This window comes from Lepisosteus oculatus, chromosome 21 (genome assembly GCF_040954835.1).
Source record: "Lepisosteus oculatus isolate fLepOcu1 chromosome 21, fLepOcu1.hap2, whole genome shotgun sequence".
Taxonomy (NCBI): domain Eukaryota; kingdom Metazoa; phylum Chordata; class Actinopteri; order Semionotiformes; family Lepisosteidae; genus Lepisosteus; species Lepisosteus oculatus.
In genome coordinates, this window is record NC_090716.1 from 5,756,402 (window position 1) to 5,781,203 (window position 24,802).

Genomic DNA, 24,802 nt, shown 5'->3' on the forward strand with positions numbered 1-24,802 from the left:
AGTCTTTTGTAGTGCTCATCTGGACTGTACTTAGCCAAGTACCCACTGTGATAAACATTCCTGTTAAACTAGGGAATTCTTAGAGGCATGTGAATTTCAAACATAGTATTTAGCCAAAAGAATGCTTAACAGACATCTAATTTCTACCTTCTTTGTGCCTTTTGAGTGTTTCATTACAGACACATGTAATAGGATGCAACTGATAGTCTTCATCTTATTAACTTTTGGAGGTTTCATTGTTAGGAATATTACATCAACAGCTTAGCTTGTTTCTTTCCACTTAGGCAAGAACAATTCTAGAGAGAGAATATAATAACCTTCTTGCCCTGGGTACAGAAAGAAGACTGGATGAGGTGAGAAAAACTAAATATGCAGCTCTTTGAAGTTAATTTTGCCTGTAAAAAACACAATGTTGAATATAAATTATTGCTGGATGTTACTATCAATGGGCTATTTTTCTCTACTTAAATAAAAAAATCCAGTGTGATGCCCTAAATTATAAATTTAAGCTTTTAAATGAAAATGTCTAAGCTGTTTTATTTTCAGCTGAACAGACTGTAGTCTGACTTGGTGAAATGTGGTTCTTTCCTTGTGTGGCTAGGATGATGACAAGAATTTTAGGAGGGCTCCATCCTGGAGGAAAAAGTTTCGTCCAAAAGACGTTAGGGGGATGAACCCTGGGTCGGCAGAGACTCTTCCTGCAAACTTCAGGGTGACAAACACAATGTCCTCACCATCTATGCAGCCAAAGAAAATGCAAATGGATGGTATGACAGCAAAATATTTTGATTTCATGGGCATGACAACTGCATGACTAACAGCTTTATAAAAATATGCTGATCTGTCTGAATTGATATGAAAGTATTAATTACAGCAGTTTTTATGCTTCACTTTTTTTTAAAGTGAAATCCATAACCACTTTTGCATTTACAAGAAATCTGCAGAGAGCAATTGAAATATCTTAATTTCTGACCGTGCTAAAATGCATGTTCCTTTTTAGGCAGCTCATGCACTTGATATTGAGAACTTTCCTAGAAAGCATTTTGAATCCGATTTTCTGATAAGATACAGGATATTTAGCGTAGGTATTTTTTTTCTTTTTAGTGTACATTGTTTGAATAGTGTATGTGTCCTTTAGTTTTATTGAACAAATATAAACGTACTCTTAGCAATCTGTGAAATGGCCATCTGAAAAGACCAGCTGTTTGTTATTAGATTCTGCTTTGCTTTGTTTGCTAACATTTTTGGATTTGACTAACTGCATGTTGTATTGCACCTTGTCTCTGGATGGTTGGGACCAGGCAGTATATCAGGAGCTCAAAGATTGGATTCTGCCACAGTAAGGACCTACTCGTGTTAACACCCTCTCTTGGTGAGTTCCAATGTCATGTCACCATACATGATCATAAGTCATTTAACTGGAAGAGCTTGTGGTTCGTGGACATTATTCCTATTGATTACTATTTAGTAACTCCACAAGTACAACATTAAAACAAATCATTACTGTTTGGAAAAAGTTACTTCATAAGGATTGACTAAGTGTTCACTTGTCTGTATGAAAACTGGGGAATTTAGACTAAATGATGTCAGTGGTTTCCTGATTTAATAGATATAAAGTCACCTTAAATGTAGGTCATTTATCAGGAATTTGGTTCCAGTTTTTCTTTCCTATAGAAAATGTAATCTTCTTGTCAATTAAGTAAATCCTTTGTTTTCAAGGTAACCAGAATTTTACAGTTGGCTATCTGCTCACAAATGAAGACTTTTGAATTTGCTTTTCTGTGTGTTAAGTAGTTTTTCTTACATAGGAGAAAGAATTAGTCTTAATATTACATCTGATTACATTTGAATTTTTCTGAGGTGTGCAGAAATAGAACAAGTTTCATGACATGGACTGTCCATAGCAGAAGGCTTGAGTTCTTCTATGTAGCTGACACAATGTTAATTATCTACCGATTACCCATAATTTGCACTGACTTTGTTCTTTTTTCTATTTGCAGTTTATCCCCACTATTTCTATCGATGATTAAACAGCATTAAATCAATTGAAGACTACATTTCTGAAATCAAGATGAGATCTGTGACATTGTTACTTCTTACAAGAACACTATAAATATTTTATTACAGAGTTTAGAGAATTCACAAATTTCCTGAATACCATAGAGAAAATATTTTAGAATTAAAGTTTCTTATATTTATGTAAACTGATTGGATATTTCATTTACTTAGACCTAATACTGTATCATTGTCTGTATTCATTTTGCTTTTTTCCTTCAAATTCTGTTGTGCCCTTATCAAATGTAAAATCCTTTCAGATGTAACTGAATGTATCATGAGTCTGAAGGTTGTATATTTATCTACAGACATTATCTAATCTTTATTTTTTATATATATATACCTGTTTGTGCATTGACCACAGACTTTTTTTGTTTTTGATTTTAAATGTGGGGTTTAAGCTAAAGTGACTTTAACACGAGTGCATTTCTAAAAGTCCTTTTTTTCACATTTTCTTAATGGTTGATTTAAACTTTTAAATGCAACTTTTAGGTCAATTTCAATTTCTGAATTTCAAAAACTGGTGAAAACTCTTCAGCATTTTAGATCGCTCTTTGGTATGTCAGGAGGACTGAAGATTAGGGTCTGGAAAATGTGAAAAATAATTGAGGTTTGACCACCACCCCAAAACACACACACACACACACACACACAATATTTGTATATTTGTGCATCTCTGTAAATCATTTACTGTGATACCAAAATGTACTTTGGAAAAGCCATAGAACTATGAAGAAGAGAATCACTTATAGATGCGTTGTTTGGCTATAAGGTCCTTTCAAGTAGAAATACTCTACCAGCCACGGATGCTGAAACTTTCCATTCCTCTCTCTTCTTCATTAAAAGCTTAAAAGAAGCTGATGCAACACGTTTCATTCATCATGGACCAATGCCTGATCACTGTGGTCTCATTTCAAGTGGGAAGTCAGTAGAAGGTGGCACAATTTTCATAACCTTCTAATGCATTGTACGATGACTTTAAGCCTTATTTTTGTTTTTACTTTTTTTGTCACTTTGTATAACGGTTGTCATTTCCTTGGATCGTATCCATGGCTGAAGTGTTTCTGAATGTGTATTCACTTGTCATTGAACACCAGGTTTCTCAGTATTTATATACTCATAATGTTGGGAAATCGACAGACTCATTAAAATGTTTTTAATGTACTGATTTATTTTACCTTGTCTGTTTGATAAGACGTACGTAAAACACAAATCATGTTACCCTCATGTTCTTCGTTTTGTTTTCTCATTTCAAATTTCGTGACCTTGTAACAAATATGTACAGTCTGACTACTTTTGAACTATTTTTATCACAGTATTATTTATTGCTTACTTTCAATAAAATACTGAAACTTATTTTCCACTGCCAATAAAAAAGACTGTGTCTTTGTTTAAAAAAAATCATTGTTGCATGTAGTAGTAATTGATCCGATTTCTTTTTACAAAGGATTTCATTAAAATTGCATTTTTTAAAAAAAAACTGGTCTTTAAATGCTTTTGAACTTAATAAAATCGTAACAATTTTTGCAATACAAAAGGTTTGTTTTTTTTTGTTTTAATGTTAATCAAGAAAAAAATTGCACAATGCCAACAGAGGCTAATAAGTTTTTGTTTTTAAATACGGTTGCATTAACTTTAAAAGGAGAACTACATCCTTATAAAGCTGTAACATACACAACATTTCGGTGGACGAAGGCACAGTATAACACGAAAACGTGCATTTACTCTCCTAGAAAATCTAAATACACGTGCAGGTGGCGTAGTTTTCGAGGCGTTAGAAGTTTTAGTACTTACAGCTGGCGTTTCGCCTTGTCCTCTCCGCATTCCCGGCACGGCTCCCAGGTGGTGCTGCTGAGCTCGTAACAGGAAGTCGGGCTCTGGGAGAGCCGGAAGGATCGGGAGTTGGAGCAGGAATACTACGGAGGTTTGGGTTAGCTTCAGAAGCGTTTATTTTTTTTATCTTCGGCGACAATTTGTGCGAGAAGAAACATTCGGACAAAGTAAGTCAACGTGACAGCGGTACCCCAGTACAGGTAGAACAGATTCCGACGTCGCCTCATTAGGTGTCGGGGGGCACGATATCAATGCAGACTCGCAAGCAGGAACACATAAATCATAGAGGCTGAGATCAGTCTTGAGATATGGAGCAGGAAATGATGCAGTGCAGAACATATTTAGTAGTTATTATACATTGAATTTATTTACTCGGTAGCCACGGGCAAACATTTTATCTCCTTTAATGATCTATTAAAAATGTGTGCTAAGAGTGTCCCGTTCGATGGATGACTCAGTGGCTTGAAAGAAAGGGCTAACGCAGGAAGAGAATTTCGTCTTGTGGTGGACGTTGGGTTATCTAAAGTAGTTTCATCGGAACGCATCCCTCTGTAAAAAGATTGTTAAAGGTGAGCATGCTTTGCATGTTAGTCGGATTTGCATTCCTGTTCAGGTTTGCTTTGGTTCAGATGTGCTGGCCTAGTCTGTGTTTATGCAGCAATTATCCTTCTAAATGAAACAGTGCCCCAGTCTCTAATATTGGTCAAAATAATGTGGCTCAAAAGTTTCGATTCTTGTAAAAAGGTATATTCATAACGAAGACCCCTCACACATCCCTTTTTATAATTTCTTCTTAACTGTTTCATTGGGGAAGTATATTTAAAATAGCATTTCCACTTTATAATCCCCATGCGAGGTTACTATAGTGAAAATGGAGCTGTGTCGTCTATTGTTCGAGGGGTTTGCAGTTAAACACGTATGATAAAATAGTCGAGTTTTCAGTGGAGACGTCCCTTAAACTTGTCACGGGAAGGGGATATAGCAGCACAAGTTGTGATCTGGGTGTGGTGCTGAAGGGCAGCTGTAACTGCACGGAAGGTATTTGTGCTGTGAAATACCTAAGATTGCAAATAACTGCACTTCAACTTTATACTTCAACACCAGAGGGAGACACAGATACAGGCTAGGCTAAGGGGTTCAGTCACCCCTCCCCGTCAATATGTTTCAAATCCACGTTTTGCGCTGAATTTGCAGGAGGCATATGCGAACTTTTCTTTTAAATCTGGAATGCAAACCCAACTTTTTCCATTGCTACACCGCAGATGCCTGTGTGCGGCTGAGTCAGACTGTACAGTCTGTATTATGGGATAGTTATAGAGTTGGGCCAGACGCAGCAGGGCTCAGAAATCCCCATCTTGACTGACGTTTTATTTGTTGCTATTTGATTGCCTGCATTGTGGACGACATCCGAGGAATGCAAAGTTTCATCCTACACAAGTCAGGCCTAGGGAAGAAATATGCCTTAATAGATATTGTTTCAAATGTTGCAACTGACAGCAACTCAACTATTTAGTCCGTCTTCTTTCAACTGCTTATTTCAAGACAGTTCAGCTCCAGCTGGAGAAAGTAGAGTACAGCTCCCATTATCAATTTGACAGGCCATCTTGTAAAAACTTTTTCACTGCACTTTGTTTTTCTAGTTTCAGTTCCTGTAGCATTGCAATTATCTCTCAGTGTTTTATCGTGATTAATTGCACGGTTTCTTTTATGGTCTGTGTAGAAGCTGATACCCGGACAACTGTATAGATTTCAGCCTGGTAGTTTTAACACCTTAATGAAGTTCCTGTCTCATTTGAAACTTTTTAGCAGAGCAGTTTGCAGCCCAGGTATTTTTTTTTATCTTGCATGAACCTATCCTTTTGTATAGCAGAACATGCAGTTGTCCAAAAAATAAACAACTGTAATGATTAAAATGAGAAATAGTAGTGACTTGTTCAGGAACCATTGTACTTAAACTCCTCCATTTTGCTTCCTTAGATGTGGAAAGCTGCAGGCGGAAAATCTATTTCCATCACTGATGATGGCTCAGATGACTGGGAGACTGATCCAGACTTTGTGGTAAGGAGTGATTTTTTCATTATGTCCTTCTTATGTCTCTTGGAGAACACATCACAAATTTGCTGTTTTACACGGTGTGGCTGTAAACAATTTCTAGCCCATTTCTCATTTGTAAGATTAAGAAGAAAGCTTCCCTCCCCCCACCACATTGTCTGATTAAACAACAGTGGCTTGCCTGAAAGCTGTGGCAGAATAAAGTGTTTGAAAATTATGCTTCAGTGTTTACATGTAATGAAAATTACATGTAATGGGATTTCCATGAATCATTTGTACAGCTTATCATTGGGCTGGTAAGGATGTTCTGTACTATACAGTAGCTAACTGCAGGTAGGAAGTCAGTGATATAATAAAAAGGTGTAGCTTGTTGACTACTTGTTTTGAAATGTATCTTTTTTTCCTACTTTGCTGCCACTAGAATGATGTATCTGAGAAGGAACAAAGATGGGGAGCCAAGACCGTTGAGGGATCTGGACACCAGGAGCATATTAAGTAAGCAGCTCTTTCCTAGCAGATCCATGTGTATTAGATTGTGTTATAATGGTGGCTCCAGTTTTAATATTTGCGTGCATGGGATGTTAGGTTTGCACATACTGTAGGGCAACTGAAGTTTTCTTGTTTTGCTTGGTGAACAAGGAGTTGGAGTATCAGTGATGAGTTGATGGTTTCAAATAGTATTTTGCCACTTGTGGTTTATTTTTTTTCTTTGTTGCTTCTGTGCAGCATTCATAAGCTGCGTGAAAATGTCTCAGTGGAGCATTGCAAATTGAAGGAGCAGGAGCTGGAGAATATGCCTAAAGCTTCTCATGGTTACGGTGGAAAATTTGGAGTCCAGCAGGATCGAATGGATAAGGTACTGGAGATGAAATGTCATACATTTTTTCTTTTACACTGAAATCTGTTAAATTAAAAGCAATTCTGTGTATTAGTGATGATATTTTGGACACGTTTGAATCAACATTCGTTTGAATTATGAGTGGTCAGAGCAAAGTGTGTTACCGAGGTTTAAATACAGTGTGCTCACAGGCCATGTGACACTTGTTTCATTTCTATATATTGTAGTAGTATATTTAAACCTGTAAATTACAGACTATTTGTCTTTAGCAATAAAAAATACTCTGGTCCCAAGTGACATATGTGGCACATATGCTTTTCAACTGCAAAAAGTTTTTTTTTTAAACTGCAGGTAAAAGTGTGTATATATATTTGCTGGTCATCACTGACAGAGCAGGAGTTGGAGCACAAAATACATTTTTTTCTAACTTCTCAGTTGTACTACTGATCTTGGCTTTGGCACGCAAGATAACTGTCGCTGTTTGAAATCCATTATGTTCTAAATTGTCTGGCAAACGTCAGTGCATAACTCCCTCCCTGCGTTCCTTAATTGTCAATTTCCTGGTGAAATAATCTGCCTGCCAGTGCCTGCCACCTGATCGGTAGGCCAGGGAGTCGATGCCAACAGTAACATTGTGAGCCAGTCATACACTCCTCATTCTGGCTTTAATGTGTGAATGGGATAACACCAGGCCTGCCAGGGAAAAAAAGATTTTCCTATGAGCTAACGATTTGCACTTGTCTGTATGCAACTGGTACACAAATCCCTTTCTTCATTGTGGGTATTGTACAGTGGTAATATTTGATGATCCAACGGCTTTACTGTGAAATATGTGCATGGTGAGAAGTGGTATGACATTCTTTTCCACATGGGTTCACCCATTTGATCTGCCCTAATGGAAACGGGTTTGTTCGAAAATGTATCAGAATGGACTCAGGAGATCGGAGCTGTAAGCATTCACAGTTCACAGCAAGTGATGATATTCCTGGAACAGTAAATATGAAAATGCCTATAATGTGAATAGAAAAGTTAAATTAGCAGTATAAGCAATTACAACTAATATTCTGGTTTAAGTTCTCTGCTCTTGTACTCTCGAGGTGAAAGGTAGTGAACACCTTGTCGTCTTGTACTTTCAAAGGGATATTCAGGACAACAGAGAAAAGCAATCCTGGACTTCTGATTTGTTTGTCCTTCCTCCTGTTGAAAAACAAGGTTATCAGCTTATCAGCTAGCTTCCAGAAAAAGTCAGAAAGTTTAAAATGGCTGCTGATCTCGGAGCTTGATTCTGCTCCATTGTTAGAATTCTCCTGAACTTGGGGACAATGAAAGCATATGTTAAATAAAACAGTGATCTGGACTTTGGTGTGCATCGCAATCATACCTGGGCACTTCAAGCAAGCTTAGTTTTAGCAAGTCATTTTTTTTATCACCAGTATGGATTCAGAATTTTAAATGTCCAAGTAAACATGACCTATTTGTCTTCTATAGTGTTGTTTTGGTGTGTTCTTGTAGTTCAGTGCTGGCAATGAATGTCTGGGATGTTTGTTGTCTTTCTGTAGTCTGCTGTAGGCCATGAGTACCAGAGTAAGCTGTCCAAACACTGCTCTCAGACCGACTCTGTGAAAGGATTTGGCGGAAAATTCGGTGTCCAAGCGGATCGTATTGACCAGGTACAGCACTGTCATCCTTTTTTCAAAACCACAAACTTCATTTTGCCTCTGCTGCAGGGTCATACCTGTGTAGTATTGAAGGCAGTGCAGAAGGAAGTGTCCACATAAGAGAAAGGTGTCGATAGTGATAATTGAAAAAAAATCTTATTGTTCTTACTGCTCATTACTAATGTGAAACTTGGGGTGTCTGTTGAACTTTAGAGTATATCTTGATAGTACTTTATTTTGAGTACTGCAAAGGAACAAGTAATAGGTTTATTCCATGCTGAAAAAAAGAAGAAAGAGAACACAACGTTTCATCTTCAGGTGTCACCTGAAGAAGGCTCCACGGCCGAAACGTTGTGTTCTCTTTCTTCTTTTTTTTCAGCATGGAATAAACCTATTACTTGTTCCTTTGCAGCCTACGCATGCTGACACAGCTCCCCACCTTTATTTTGAGTAGTTAATCAATCCAGAATATTGTATAATATTAAGTAATTGTAAATTGCATTATAATGTTAATTGGGTGTTCATGTTTTTTATTTTAACACATTAATGTGTGGTGTGTAGTAGTAAGATATCTTTTGGATAGACGCAATAAATGTGACTTTGAACATCATAATCTGGATAAGAAAGCAAAATGTCTTTGACTTTGTAGTCATTGGATATTTAAAGCTAAGCTGGTTTCCAAAAACATTACTTTGTCATTCATAAGTGGTTGACTATGACTAATCTTTCCCTTGCTGTTTTGCAGTCTGCAGTTGGATTTGAGTACACTGGCAAGACTGAAAAACATGCTTCACAGAAAGGTGCTGGTTTTCCTATGATCCCTGTACAGTATGAAAACTGCATCAGATTACATGATTTTTAATCATAAACTGCTTTGGATGTAGTATTCTCTTATTAAAAGCAATCTTAAGTAATAGCCCTTTATAAATGATAGTACAGAATTTATATTTACAAACATAAAAAAAGGAATGTATTGTACAATGATTATCTAAAATGTAGCTTTATAATAAGGGAATACTGTCATATTTGTCTGGCCTAGTAGGTTTTTTGCTTACACATTTGAATTGCTACCTCCTATGTGACAGTTACAGCTGCTCACACTTTTCTTTCTGATTCACAGCAGATTGCACTGTAAATGGTGCTAAAACGAATGCCCTTCAAACTCCAGATGAGTTTTTAGTTACTGTGAAGTTTGTTTTTTTTTGGGGGGTAGTAGTACATAGAGATAAGGAAAAATATCATCTAATTTGTTTTAACTAATTAGATTTTAGAGGAACACGCTGCAGATCCCAATTTCTGATACCGCACAGAAGTTTGATTTGTTTTTATTTCTTCTTAGAAAAAATTTGTCATACGCTCTGACAGTAAATAAATCCAGTACGCTTTGTGGTTTAAGGCAGTCATTGTAGCTTTTTGCTACTTCAGAAGAATAACAAAAGATTAATACTTTTGTCATTTTCAGCATCAGTTCATATTGATAATGTTGTAAACATACTTCATGCAGTTGTCCGCTAAGGCCTAGAATCGGGCATCTGCGTTTCCCCGAGTTGTACAATATGGTTTCACAGCTCCGAAATGCTGAAGTGTTTTTCTGTGCTTTTTCTGCAGTGTTCTGTTGATCTGTTAAACATTTATTTTGCTTCAAATCAAAAAGTTTCTGTCTTTGCTCCTGTGTAAATTGAAATCCGGCATGGCTTTGCAGCTGCTTAATTTTTACTTTCGCTTGATGCTTTTGCTGTCTTAAACCATGTAGACTATTCATCTGGTTTTGGGGGGAGATATGGTGTCCAGACTGATCGTGTTGACCAGAGTGCAGTAGGATTTGATTACCAGGGCAAAACGGAAAAACATGACTCTCAGAAAGGTTTGTTATCGTTACTCTTTTAAAACATTTTGTTTAGGGTTTCAATTTAGTAACAACGAGTGCTGTATAGCTGCATTTGTTTTCTTTTGCTGTGTCATTGCAAATGTTTTGTAGAGATCCAAAGTTTTCTTTGTTACTGAATACTTTTTGTTTATGATGAGCTAAATAAATATATATACTGTATAAGTTTAAAACACAAAATGTTGCTTAAACAGTAAATCAGAATTATTTTGTGTTTAGTGCCACTTTGCAACAATATTAAAGCAAAATCTACTAAAACAAACTGAGAAAATGACAACTCTCAAGGTCGTTATTGAGATAAGCTGGGATCTCCTCTTAATTGTTTTGCAATTGTTGTGCTTGATTATTTTCCTTTACTTATTGTAAATTATTGTGAATGTTTTAATAACAGCTCTGTTTGGCTGAGTTTAAGAAGTCCGAATTTCTGTATAGACTGTATTTGTATTAAAAGTTCCTTTTCTCTTGTAAATCCTCAGATTATTCCAGAGGCTTTGGTGGGAAATACGGGGTAGAAAAAGACAAAGTGGATAAGAGTGCAGTGGGTTTTGAATACCAAGGAAAAACCGAAAAGCACGAGTCTCAGAAAGGTTTGTAAAATGTTGATTCTTACATGAACAGGCACTGGTTTGTTTTTGGCCTTTTAATCACGAATCAAGAAGTGTCCTTTTTTAGAAAAAAAAAGATTCGAAGAATTTTAGAAATCAGTCTTGGTAGACATGTCCTTCACTTGGCGAATATGGAAAATACTTGGAGAAATACTTTTCTCTCTTGGAATGTGGAGGCATGTTTTGTCTTGACTGGGAGAGAGCTTAGCATTGTTGCTTCACTGGTACAATGTGATTTCACCATTGTTTCAAAACATTTATCTTTTAAAACCTGCTTACCTATCGAAACATGATTTGCTAACTCTTAATGGTGGAGGTGGAATTGGGCATCTGGGTTCTGGTTTTATGCTTGTTCACTACACTTCCAGTTCAACATTGACCTATTTAGCATAAGTATACACCTCAACATACTGTAGTTGAAGTATTGAAAGTTTACTTAGTAGTCTTATTAATTTGAAAAGAAACTTAGTAAGAGATGGCACAAAGCTCTGAGTGTTTTTCAAAAAAGTATACCTCACCTACGTTATTTTACTTTTCACAGTAAAAAAAATACTATTAGCTGCTTCAAGAAAGTAATATATTACTTTACATAATTTAAAAGTGCATTTCTAATGTGAGTATTCCATTCATCCACATTTTGTAGAGAAATTCTCTTTATATTGTGTTCCTTGGAAAGCTGATTTATTGATTTAATTAGGGCTGGGCGATATGGCCAAAAACATTATCACAATAAAAATTTTCATATCAGTCGATATCGATAATTATCACAATAAATGTCAAATCATTATTTCTTTCAAGTTTAAAGGCAGATTTTTTCTCCTGAGTGGAGGTTGAAGAAACCAGACAGTTAATTGGTAAATTAAACAACTCTCTATTTTAAGAACACAACAAACACTTGCCAAACAGCAGAAACATTAAACAAATCTGAGGTAGAGAGTATTTAAGTCTTTTTTATGTTAAAATATGCATGAGTAAAATTTACAAAATAAATATCTTAATCGAAAAATTAAATACTGCATTGTGATAAAACACACATAGAAGATGGCTCAGACAGACTGCAAAGTTTAAAGTGCTCTGTTTTATGTCTGATCATAAAAAGCCAAAATATCCCCAAATTACCGAAGTTGAATTACCTTTTCTGTCGACAATGTCATCATCCTTCGAGCTGGTCGTTGGCAGCACTACATTTGCTTCAGTGTCGCTCATTTCTCAACTCTAACTACAATCCTGCCACCACGTTGGCTACCTGGTCTGCAACACGCACGTGCACTTGTGCAGTATTTTGTGCGCATGCGCATATCATGCACAAAGCATAAACATATATATCAAACATTTATCGAACTTTTGTTAAAATAATATCGAGGAAAATAATATCGCGATAATTATTATCGAATTATCGCCCAGCACTAGATTTAATTATTAAATTTAGAAAGTGCCTTTGAAATCAAAACTTGCTCAACTATCAATTGAGAATAAAATGAAAGATTACCTTCATGGATGTATTGTAGTATTTGCTCCATAAAATATAGTGAAAATATGAAGTGCTACAGTAATCTCTAGCACTGAAATAAATTAGAACAGTTTATTTATGGAGTAATAGATGCAGAGAAAAAATGTATTTTAATGGCGTGGAAAATACATCATATTTAAAGAGCAGAAGCGAAGGTACCTGAGCAGAGTGAAAGGTGGTGTTCACACAGTGTTGATTTGGCTGCTTAAAAGAGGAACTGCAACACTATTTTTATATTTAGGGGTTAGAATGGATTCCATTGATAAATTGATGAGAGCATTTCAAACCACAATACACAGTAATGTGTAAAACCTCCCACTCACATCACAAATTGATTAAATTATCAGGTATAGTTATATAGTATACCAGGAATAATTTCGCAGCGCCATATTGCTGTCAATTTCTGGGATTCAGAACAAGACAATAAAACTTCTGGTTAAGTGAAGCGGCCCTATTACATTGTAAACAAGCAGGCTTGTGAATATCTTGGTTTCGAGTTGGTTTTGCAGAGAAATACTATTTACCTGTTACCTCTGCATGAGGATCACGTTGGAACATTTCTGCGGTGAAGTTTCTGCTGCACAACCTGTACTTATTTTCTTGTACATCGCATTTCGCATTACAGTTAACCAGTGAGCAAGAGGGGCCGGTTTAAGTCACAATTTTCGCAAATTCTTGCTCTCGCCCATGGCAAAACCAGCGATTTGCGACAACATGGTATTTTCACAAAATTCACAACTTTGTGCTTAATGCAGAATTTGTAAGATTTTGTGATAGTGTTAATTCATTTGCTTTGTTACTGAGATTTCATAGCCAACCCGAGAAAGTGTGACTGCACTTTCCCCTTAAGTTAAAATCTGATTTTAATTAATACCTGAGTGCAAAGAAGCCACTCGAAAAAACGTTTGTGGATGTGATGTTTCTTGATTAGGTTTTCACAAGACTGCTTGACAGGATTTTTTTTTAGTACTTGCATGATTGCTGCTAATCATGAGGGGATTTATAAGCGATCTGGAAGTACTGCTTTTTTTATCCCGCTGCTATCTTTCTGCTGCTTTTCACTCCCTGCAACAATTAAAATTGCCACATAATAACTCCAGGAATTTGTATTATGTGTGCAGACTATGTTAAAGGTTTTGGCGGGAAGTTTGGTGTTCAGACAGACAGACAGGACAAGTCGGCCCTCGGTTGGGACCACCAGGAAAAGGTTCAGCTGCACGAGTCTCAGAAAGGTACTTCTGTTTCCGGGGACTTTACACTGCGGGCAGGTGTTTTGTTTCGTTTGAAGGTCATTCAAATGTCTTTGCTAACTTTCCTAAAAGGGTGCTTTTTCTGCACGTAAGTCTTGCTTGTTATATACAAACTGTTTTGAACTGATGTGTGAAACGTCTGTATCTGATTCACATGGTGCCTTAACTACGTAGGCCTTTATTATTTCTATGATTTATAACTTAAAATCTTAAAGGATCATTTATAAGAAGTTCTATGTTCAGGTTTAGAAAACCAGTACCATAAAGGTAGCAATGAGGATGTTTCTTTTGTTTAAATGTATTCTGGATGTTGCACCTCTGTTTTATGTAGTAAAAGAAGAGACATGAGATGGATTTCAACATCTGCAGTTGTTCTTCAGTGCAGGACTAAGCTTTTTTTTAATCTTTTCCATTCTACTTCAAAAACTTCTTACCTCAAAACAGGTTTTGAGTTGAGTATATATAAATGTTCATTTGCATAGAATCTTTCAATCTAGTCTAGATTTGCATTTTGATTAAACATTAGGAACAGTTAACAGTTGCCACAAGATCCCCTGCACTGAGTTTTTGAAATGTAGGGACTATTATATTAATGTTTTAGGTGTTTTTCTGTTATCCTGTATTAATGCCAGTGCAGCAGATCACGGATGTGAAACCATCACATTCCTACTCCCATTCACATGCCTTGAGGAAGTGGTTTGTTACAGTGAGATTAGATATTTAGGTCATGTGCTGTAAGGGCTTAGATGAAAAACACTAAAGAATGTGCACCCTTTAAGGTCTTTTTTTTTAAATTATCACCACACTACATTTATCAACAGTAGTGTACTGAGTGCTTAGCCAAAACACAGTAATGTATAGCAGTTATCCAGGATTGACACATTCACTGTTTCCATTGGAATACATCATTGTGCTCACATCCTAGTAGAGAGTTTAAGAAACAAAGCAGGGAAAACCCAGATTTCAAATGTTCATTTACTTTAAATTGAGTTTACATTACGCGCAGTATTTCTCTATATTATTGCATGGACCTTTAAGGCAAATTCATCAGATTTCTAAATATCTGAATTTCTCTCTGTTAAAGTGTATATAATGTGATTATGTGTAAATGTCATGTTAAATGTTCGAAGTTTTTACTTTGGTGATTTTCCTGTGCCTGTTAAGAACATTATTAGACTTTTGAGACTCCTTTCTTTGTTACACAGGAACAAGGATAGGATTAGAATAGGAACTATGATTAAGTGTTAGTTTCTCAGATAAGACCAGCTGTACTGTCCCAGACAGTCCTTTGTTGGATTCAGTGCAATATTGGGGTGCATGTTTATTCTGCTGCACTTTTCATTGTTCGTTTTTGCATTGAAGTGTAACACAATCACTGAAGCATACAGTTTTTAACCTGACTTGTGGTGTTTTCATTCTTTACAAATCCCCCAAAATGGAATGCATCATTTTATAGAAAGAAGAAATGTTGGAGAAAGTAACCTCCCTTCTTACAAACTGAAATTATGAAAATGAAACAAAAAGGTTACCTTTTCTGTTATTTCTATAAGGCATTGTACCTTTCAAGGTTCTGAAATATGTACAAATATTGAGTTTTAGTTAAATGCATTATAAGTAGAACCTAAGATATAACTAAGATCTATAGCCTAGTTAGAGAAGTAAATTTTTAATAGGTAATTAGTTAATGGTTTCTATAATTGAAATCTGGTCAACTGCTTTCTGCTGCATCTTTTTATAGAACTCCATTCCCTTGAGCCATTTATTTCTCAAGGACTATTCCTAACTGGTATAGTCGAGGAGACTTTGTCAGAGGGGGGCTGTTACTCACTGTGTGTTTTTTATTACCAAAGTCTGGTGTGATTTCCCATTTATGTTAACCCTATTCTGTTTGTCCCTTTTCTTGCTTTCGATTCTTTTTGTCTCTCCTACTTGTGGCTTGTGGATTTTTTCAGATTATAAGAGAGGGTTCGGAGGGAAATACGGTGTTCAGATGGAGAGGCAGGACAAATCTGCTGTGGGCTTTGAGTACAAGGAGAAACTGGCCAAGCACGAGTCCCAGCAAGGCACAGTCATGCTCTAGTTTATGCCCAAACTGTAGCATTTCCTGGCACAGACTTTTCATACGCATTGGTTAAGTTTGTAACCATCTGGGTTTCGGCTTTTTGTAATTAAGTTTAGAAGTTCAAAATGGCCTCGAACCTGCAAACTTCAAACATAATGCATTAATTGTGCATATTTCCTGTTTACAAAGAATCTTATTTATGGTTGATGGCCTCTAATTATTATTGTACAAGTATCCAGAAGGTGGCACCAGTACTCTGCTGAATTATACAATCAGAATTACATGTAGTGTAATTTTGCCTTATCTATTATTGGATTCACGGTGTACATATTTTTAAAAATGTGTATTAAACCAAATTCACATTTGATTCATAAATAAAAAATATATATAATATGATCAGATCTGCTATTACAGAATATATTGCTTTTAATTTGTAATTCTCAGTGTAGTGATGATAGCAGATGTATTACCCCTCGTGTAATTGCTTTTACCATTATATTCAGCTATATAATTAATAGTCAACTTATTTCTAAGCAAATGTGTAGTGTCATATACTTGTCAGAGAATCTGATATGAATTGCATTGTAATACTCCACAAATGTGTCATTTTGAGTAAGTAAATATGTATTTACTAAGTAATTATTATGTAAATACTCTGTTAGAGACTGTTGCTATGACGGCTTCCTTAGAGGAAGTTTCAATAATTGTAAGGTCCCCCTAATAGAATCAGTAACCTCAGCCTTCTAAAGGACGAATGTTAACATATATTACTGTTCACCAGATTGTTTTCTTTTGTTGTTCACTAGTGTTTAAGTAACGACTAAAACACTTTAATAAGTCTGTGCTTGGAGAGTGCTATGGTTTTGGAAAGTGCCTTCACTTGTCTTTTTTTTTTCTTTTTCCCTTTGGATGTGTTCACACCACTCTAATCCAGTGCTCATTTGCTTATTTGCCACTTTTCAAGACTGGCCTATGCATGCTTGCACAGCCTCCAGTATCACAATGCGCCATGCAGTTCAACTTCCTACAATGTACAGCTTCAGGTGCAGCACGTAAGCCAAAAATGGCTTCATTAGATATTTAACAAGACAGGCATATATATTTGTGTTTTGAGCTTTGTGCATTCAGATGTGCATGAATGTGCTTTGCGCTCTTATTTTTTTTTCTGCAAAATTCATTCAATCCTGAAGCTAACTGTAAGGTCTTATGCTGTTTTAGACTATTCAAAGGGATTTGGCGGAAAGTATGGAGTACAAAAGGACAGAATGGATAAGGTATTTTTCCTTCAGTTCCTGATTTAGTTTCAAGTTATTATTCGTATTTTGCATTGTTCTTATAAACAAATGTTTTTTTACAAGTAAGTAAATGTTTTTGCAAGTAAGTTCTAAAGTACTCCATTTTCAATTGATTAATTAAACTTAATTGCACTTGTTGTCAATATTAGAATGTAAACAGCCCTGTACTACCTCAAAAATAAAATTAGTTTATATGCATTAAGACTGATCATAATGTAATTTGCTTGGTTTAATTTAATTAGTGGCTGGTAAAATGTTAGAAGAAATGTAAATGTAAACATGATATGAAGCTGGAACTAAGTCTTAGTGTGGTAAAAAGCATAATTACATTGTAGTCTGCTGTATATGGTGTTGGTGGAACTGTAAAATTTCCAGTTTCCAGTGATTCAGTATGGTGAGTGGACACAGTGCTCTAGGAGATGCATCTCAGCTGAAGGACAGCTAAACTGAGGTCCTGGCTACTGGTTCCTGGTTATGAACCATTTGGTTATGAAAGATTCCATGGCTCTTTTTTCAAAAGCTTTCAAAAGGGGTATTCACCCTGGTGTTACGGCTAAACTCTAATCTGAGCTCCAACAGTCCAGCATATCCTAATATTCTCTTGATTCAGGTGGTTTCTCACTTGACCTGTTGTGCATGGCATCTGTCCCAGATCAGCCTGGTGGGTGCTGCACTTCCATGCTGGATGAAGTGTCTGCTCCTACGTGTAGAGTGCTTTGGGATAATTTGGGAATACGCTGTTCAAATGTAGCAACCTATCCTTCACTAAAACCTCCGGGAAATAACTAGATTCTTTGTCATGTGTCTCATATTGATATCTTTTTTTTTTTTTTTTCACCTGTATCTAATCTGCCGTGTTTCTAATTGTATGTCTAGAGTGCAGGTACCTTTGAGGAGGTTGAAAAGCCATCTCCAGCCTACAAAAGAACCAAACCCGTGGAAGCTGGTATGTGACTGGAGAGGCCTGTGTCCCATAGTTCAAAAACTGTTGTGCTAGAAGTGTTAAAAGGACTACAGAGTAACAAAAGCTGAGTAACACTATGTAATATGGAAAATATGTGCATTTTACATATTGCTGGCATTTTGGTGTATTTTTTAAAATGTTAAATTTTTACATTTAGAAAGCATACAAAACACAAACACAGAAGCAATTTGCCCACAGTTATTGCAGTGAGAGAGCGGTATTTGATTTTTACAGAGAAAAAAAATCACCCGTAGTAGATTTTCGCCATCAAATCCGAAGCCCATTTAACTGAGGGTTTAGGGGTATTGCAGTTAATTAATTAGACCAACTGTGTAACTGCAAACGTAGTGGGAATAAAACCCGGAAAACTCTAGGCCCTCCAGGAACAGAGTTTGAGACCCTTGCCGGGAATGCACTAGATTACAAATTAGATGCCTTGTTTTTTTTGGCTTCATTTTCCTTTCCTTCTGCTGTAGCCGGAAGTAGTGCTAGCAGCATGAAGGCCAGGTTTGAAAACCTCGCCAAGCAGAAGGAGGAGGAAGATCGGAAACGAGCCGAGGAGGAGAAGGCGCGTCGCCTGGCAAAAGAGAAGGAAGAGCAGGAAGAAGCCAGGAGGAAGATTGAGGTACAGCTTTCTTAGCTGGGTTCACAAGTGTACGATTCCTCCCGGTACCTGTTCGGAAACCAGATGTTTTAAGTACTTTGAAATCTCAAAAAAGATGGCCTACTCACATTTCAAATGTGAAGAAAGACTAATCGGGGAAGATCATACCATTTCATTGTAACAGTAGCTCGGAAAGAAGCAAATCAGCAGTGGATTCATGCGGGACCTTTTTGTAATGTTGATATTCTCAGAAATGAGCTGGTTTTTAATAACTCTTTGCAGGAATTGAAATGCGCCTGATAGGCCAACTGATTTGTAACATCTCGTACGAAGAGTATGTGGAACTGCTGTGACATTCTCTCCAGACACAAGGACTTCGCCATTGTTTTCTATTTGCTCAGCTAAATGGTCTTTGTTCTTCTTAATGTACGTTGTGGCTTATGGAGGAGTGTAATGGAGATGACAAATGGGAAGCTCCACGGTTTTTCAACAAGTAAAAAGTTAAAATCTCCCCTCTGCTCAGGCTGAAGGTAGATATTATTGGCTCTGACTTTGCTGTGTGGAAGGATGTCCACACTGAAGGAGTTTTGAAATATGTATTTCTGTTTCTCTGGGGGGAAAACGATGGTTTGGCAGTTGGCCTAGATGGCTTTTGATCTGCACGGCCCTTTGGGAGCCGTGGCGCTGAAGAACACCGTGCGCTCTTTCAGCTGTCGCATCTGTTTGACTTGACACAGGAGCAGGCGAAAGCGAGACCCCCGTCCCCAGAGCCGGAGCCGGAGCCCACCCCGGCCCCAGTCTTTGAGCCCGTACGCCAGGAGAAGCCTGCCAGCCCCACTTATGAGGTCAGCTAAATTCTCCAATGGATAAAGTGTTAAACCAGAAAAGTGGAATAAATCTGGAGATTACATCTTATTTTTGTAACCCCAGGCATGCCATGCAAATGCACTGTGACACAGTGACAAACAGACTTTTGCCGTGACCCACCAAACAAAATCTCAGAAGTCCCTGTTTCATGTGTATTTAGTGTATAATGTTGTATAATGCACTGTTTGACCTTTTCCTTGACGTTTGCAGACAGAGACATTAGTGTTACAGCCTGTATGTCCATGTGTGGACTGCAAGAGGTCACACGTAGGTTTCTAAATATGCATGTAGGCATGATTGGAAATGTTATTAAAAACAGTAGCTAGAAGTTAGTCAATCTTTTGCTAGGTCTAACTGCAGCCAGACAAATCTGTTGTAAAGTTGCAAACTGAGAAATCCTTGAATTAATGTGAGAGAATTTTAGCTAGATTACATTTACTAGATTACGAACTGGAACTGTATTCAGATACTTTTTATCATCTTTAAGGTTCGTACTGTTTTGTTCTTCAAGATTTTGCCGCAATGTTTTTTTAAAGCAGGAAGTTAAAATTAACTCAGACGTTGAGTTTTCTTATCTTGTCTTTTGTCTTTGTTTTTTTGAGGGCATCAGTCTTGAGCATAAAAAAAGGGTGGTTATGTCTTACAGGAGCCAGCTCTATATGAGGAGCCAGCTGCTGACGAAAAAGAGCAAAATGATGACCTATATGAAAATGCAGAGTCTGGCCACACGGTGCAGGAGTCTCACTACCAGGACCACACCTACGAGGCAGAACCCCAGGACACCTACCAGCAGGAGGCAGTGTACCAGAGCACGGAAGACGAAGGACAGTATCAAGGTGATCCAGTGCAGGAGCTTTTATACACTGTTTCCATTACGCTGTTTAGAACATACAACAACAGGATTTCCCAAACAACTGTCGTGACTGTGTGACATTCGGGAAGAATATAGGCTGTTCAGTATTTCAAAAAAACATCCAGCTTTACATTTGCCCTTTACTGTTGCTGCTTTTTTGTTTGTACACTGGGGGGTCTCTGACCCTGGTCCTGAAGAGCCCAAATCACCTGATGTGTTTTTAAAGATAGTAGGGTGATTTATGTGTAGTGCACTACCACTGGGATCTGTACAAGAATCACTCCTATTCCTAATTTAGATTTACTGATGATCTAGATTTCAATATAGTTTCAGACCTAGTCAAGTTTGCAGATGGTACCAAATTAGGAGGGTTAGCAAACACCGTAGAAGCAGCAAATGAAGTTTAAAAAATATTTAGAAAAAACATAAGAGTGGAAAGAGTGTATAGTGGAGCAGTGCATATGAAGGATCATTTTTATCCATAAAAACAATGTAAATATAATGCAGCTTGCAATGAAATGACTTCACATTGATGGTAGAGGGGTGAGGTTAACCATTGTCTGGAGAATGGGAAAAGAATTGGAGACCACAGAGACTACAGATCTGAAGCAATCATCCAGCCTTTTTCAGTTGAAGTTCAGGCACGGTATAGCAGCATGAGAGAGTGAGTTTTTCTCTGACCTTATCCTCCTAGCTAGGCTCCCTTTATAGCCAGGTACAAACATGCCTAGCAAAACCGCAATAGCGACTACTTCCTCATCTCAAGGCAAGCCCTCATTCTTCGATTGAAAAGATGGTTGGAGTGCTCCCTGCCCCCCTTTCTCCCTGTGTCAGACACTCATAATTTACAACTGTCAGCAGTCTACATATTATCTATATCAGAATTACTAAGACATATTTTAACAATAGTGCAAACCAAAAAGTGTAAGCAAGTTTTATGGGTATGAGCTCATCAGTGCTTCTGGTGAACGGTTATTTTACACAGAGGATATAAGCCTGTTAGTAATGCTCTGATTACAATCATGTTATATTTAAAATAAAATCCAGTCCTTCAATATCCATGAGGAATCAAGTATCTTGAGATAGTGTCTGAACTCAGTTGGGAATGTATGTCTGAACAATTTAAGCACCAATAATAAATTTAAGCACCTATAACAAATAATACATAGAAATAGATAGTGTCACCAAGTCTTTTTGAATTTGTCTTGGTGAAACCAACAAAGTCATTCACTTCTTCAGGGTCGATTTTTTCCACACACTGTTCATGTATTAAAAGTTTGTAATCACACCTTGATATATTGGTTATATCAGTGCCAGAGTGCGTGGTGTTGAGGACTATAATGTTTTTGACGATGAATCTTGAATCTCTCAACATGTTCAGTGGTGTCGTCTACAGAAAGACAATGTTAGATTGGCTCACGGCAATATTTTTGTCATTTCCCAAACAAAATAATCCACGAACTACCTAAATTGCTGTCTTTTTGTGCCTTGAAAAATTATGTATGTTTTTACACTTACAAGACTAACATGACTTAAATATTGCTTATTTAACCCAAGTACATAAATTTACATAAACATATTTAGAATTAACTGTGCAAATGTTGTCCCCTTGTCAGCCTTATATATTCACTGACTAAAACTATTGCATTTAGGCCAAGAAAGTAAAATTTGTTGTGTTCTATTAGATACCCAGACCTATGCAGAATATGGAGAGGATCTTGGTGTCACTGCAGTGGCTCTGTATGATTACCAGGCTGGTGAGTAAATAGTATTACCTTTTTGTCCTTTGCAGAACTTTAAAGCACTACACGGAAGTGAGGAAAATATGCTCCGAATCTTTATGAATGAGAAATACAAGCAAGACACCAAAAAAAGTAGTGAGCGGATTGCAGCATTGTGTACAAAGGCAGTTGCCCTAATTGGAAGAACTACAGGCTACTGTTGCCCAGCCTGTGTACAGATGGGACTGTGATGTGTTCCCTATAAAAGTGCTGGCTGGTGTTGTCTTCTAACAGTATTTGCAGCCTCCTGCACCCATATGCTCCTCAGACTGAGGGAGCAGAAATGTGTGTGAGGTGCCCAGGGTTGATCTGGCTTGGTCAGGGGCTGGCGGCAGAAGACAGGGAATGGCATATTCTCTGGAACACCTACCTATGCCAAAACCCCGGGTTTCATATTGGCAAAGGCACACAAAAGACAGGACTGGAATACCAGGAGCTTCATTTTCCATTATAATCTTGAACAAAAAAAAAAAAGTTTCACCCACTTGTTTGAAAAACATGTATTGCAAGATCGGTCATTAATAAATGCTCTAAAACCTTTAAAATGTTCTGTTGATCGTCACAAACGTGACACTGTGTGCTGGCTATTCTATTTGTGCAAACAGATGATCCACTTTGTGTATTTGATCTGTCCTTGTTGCAGCTGGCGATGATGAGATTTCCTTTGACCCAGACGACATCATCACCAACATTGAAATGATTGATGAGGGATGGTGGAGGGGCGTGTGTAAAGGAGCTTATGGGCTGTTCCCTGCTAATTACGTGGAGGTTAGGCAATAAAAAAAGCACTTTCCAGGGTACAGTTTTGCCTTAACTGCCACCTGCTTGTGCTCTAGCTCATCTCCATGAGGAAGAAAAGGTCGCCATATTCTTTATTCTGTCTGTCATTCCTGTGCCACTTGTATACAAAGTGTTAATACATTCTCAGGTCTGTCCATTGTTTCTTTTCACCAGTTAAGGCTATTGCAAAATTCAAAGGCTGCTTCTGTGTCCTGGCTGTCCTGATTTCGGGAGGATTATAGTACAAAAGAAGTATCATGGCATAATTAAGCGATAAAGAACAACTCTCAGGCTTTTCTTGGTTTAAAATAAAGATGTGCCCTAGAGGCATTCCATCTGCAGTTACTGCAGTAGGGCTACTGCACTGCTTCTAGAGAATACTTTTACATGTAATTAACAATCACTCATTGTCATCGAGGCTGGAGTGGAAATAACTAAACAAACTGTCTGATTAAAGTCACTCAGTTAAAAGTGTTACCATAAAGGAGATGAGAGTTATCGTGTGTATTTAATATTGAATGCTCAAATGGAATTAAGCTTTGTTGGCTGGTTTTACAAACTCTGATTAACCCTGGTCATGACTAACTTCCTTAAATGAATTTTAGTAAGTCCAGATACAACGCTAATTAGGTGATGTGAAACCAGCCCCAAAAGTATTAGCCAGGATTTAAAAACATTTTAATGGCCAAGGGCTATCTTTTGAAATATTGACCACCAAAGATTTTTCATGTATAAAGCCCATGTTGCAGTGCAAATCCATAACTAAAACAGTTGTGGTCATCCAGAGACTATGAAAGCAACTGATTATCCAGAAAGGCCTGTGATGACTGGAAACTCTATTACTTGCTCGAAGAGCACAGGCTGTAAGTACCATGCTGCATCATTTTGTGTAGTGTAGAATTGCTTATATTTTTGTTTTGTTTTTTTCCTCTTTGGAGTTCTTAATTGCTGATTAAGCAGAACTGCTAATGCTTGGAGAGACGAAAAAAACAAGCAAAGATCAATTTGTTTTGCACATGTGATCAAATGTTTTATTGTGTTGATAATGGCATTCGTTTTACATCAGAGACATTTAATGCAAATAATTAGTGGATGTGCTGTTAAACTGGTTTGCAGGATTTTATCCCAAAGCCTCCCATTCATCTGCAGTGTCCCCAACTTTAACTCGATATTCCATATTTTCTTTGAAGAAAATGTACATTCAGATAAATTTGACATTTCTGTGACTTCCTAATTTTCCAAGTTCTGTATATGTGTTTCATTGGCATGTCATGTCAGCCGGAGGTAGGAGGGTGGGGACAATATTGGTATTCCACAACCTTTGTGTTTTAATGTTTCAATTTGAGCCACTGTGTTCAGAAATGGGGCCATACATTTGTTACATCATTCATGAACTTTGACCAACTAAATGTAAAAATTCAGTGTAAATTCACATAAGGGGAAACTGCTTATGTTTAAACTTAAAACCCAATTAGTGGTAATTGTAAGAACGGATGTTAATAGTTTTATGTAATGAATGGGACAATCCTTAAAATGCAATGTAGATGTCATCACTTAATTGCTTTAGTGTTAATTTTGTTTACTACCGATTGGGAATTGCATAATCATTTTTGGGTTGGGATTTTATAAAGTGACCTTTTCCGATATTATTTTATCTTTATATCAGCTTGCATAATACACTACATAACCTATACTTTATTTTGGTTTTTTTTGTAATTGAATAAAGTGAATAAAGTTTTCAGTAAATAATTTCTATGCATCATTTCTAAGTGTTTAATTTAATGGTGCATAGAACAGTGTAATGGGTTAACATGGATGTGTATTTTATTTATATTCTGGCAATCTTCAGCAGGTTGACTTCACATATACCTCCGTGTACTGTCATTATGGGAGCCCAGGAAAAAAGTCAG

General features: G+C 37.0%; 2 protein-coding genes across 20 annotated transcripts in view; both read left to right on the forward strand.

Annotated features, from left to right (window-relative positions):
- The window catches only part of LOC102688419 (liprin-alpha-1), a 42,347-nt gene extending 38,891 nt beyond the window's left edge, over positions 1 to 3,456 (forward strand). For 13 of the 15 annotated variants that reach the window (XM_015338535.2, XM_069181470.1, XM_069181469.1 and 10 more), the window contains 4 exons: positions 285 to 353; positions 602 to 767; positions 1,302 to 1,372; positions 2,001 to 3,456. In XM_015338535.2, coding sequence (XP_015194021.1) covers positions 285 to 353; positions 602 to 767; positions 1,302 to 1,360 — 294 coding nt within the window. In that variant the 3' untranslated portion in view covers positions 1,361 to 1,372; positions 2,001 to 3,456. The remainder of the gene's footprint in view (positions 1 to 284; positions 354 to 601; positions 768 to 1,301; positions 1,373 to 2,000) is intronic. The other 2 variants (XM_069181472.1, XM_069181476.1) reach the window with 1 other exon arrangement.
- Positions 3,457 to 3,892: 436 nt separating this feature from the next.
- Positions 3,893 to 24,641, forward strand: cttn (cortactin). 5 transcript variants are annotated; one of them, XM_015338555.2, is made up of 17 exons: positions 3,895 to 4,055; positions 5,866 to 5,946; positions 6,362 to 6,435; positions 6,667 to 6,796; positions 8,338 to 8,448; positions 9,182 to 9,236; positions 10,190 to 10,300; positions 10,798 to 10,908; positions 13,558 to 13,668; positions 15,639 to 15,749; positions 16,967 to 17,022; positions 17,920 to 17,989; positions 18,484 to 18,632; positions 19,349 to 19,456; positions 20,125 to 20,314; positions 22,017 to 22,088; positions 22,756 to 24,641. In XM_015338555.2, the coding sequence occupies exons 2-17, from the start codon at positions 5,866 to 5,868 to the stop codon at positions 22,890 to 22,892; spliced, it is 1,677 nt and encodes a 558-aa protein (XP_015194041.1). In that variant the 5' UTR covers positions 3,895 to 4,055; the 3' UTR covers positions 22,893 to 24,641. The 5 variants fall into 5 exon arrangements, with proteins under 5 accessions (XP_015194044.1, XP_015194041.1, XP_015194043.1 ...); XM_015338556.2 differs by lacking the exon at positions 3,895 to 4,055 and adding an exon at positions 5,431 to 5,714; XM_015338558.2 differs by lacking the exon at positions 10,190 to 10,300 and having other exon boundaries at positions 3,893 to 4,055.
- The last annotated feature ends 161 nt before the right edge of the window (positions 24,642 to 24,802 follow it).

Excerpts from the sequence above, each read along its gene's own strand:
- cttn (XM_015338555.2), top strand. The coding sequence starts at position 5,866 with ATGTGGAAAGCTGCAGGCGGAAAATCTATTTCCATCACTGATGATGGC. Across the intron at positions 8,449-9,181 it reads AAGCGGATCGTATTGACCAG|TCTGCAGTTGGATTTGAGTA; the intron begins GTACAGCACTGT and ends GCTGTTTTGCAG. Across the intron at positions 17,023-17,919 it reads AAAAGGACAGAATGGATAAG|AGTGCAGGTACCTTTGAGGA; the intron begins GTATTTTTCCTT and ends TTGTATGTCTAG.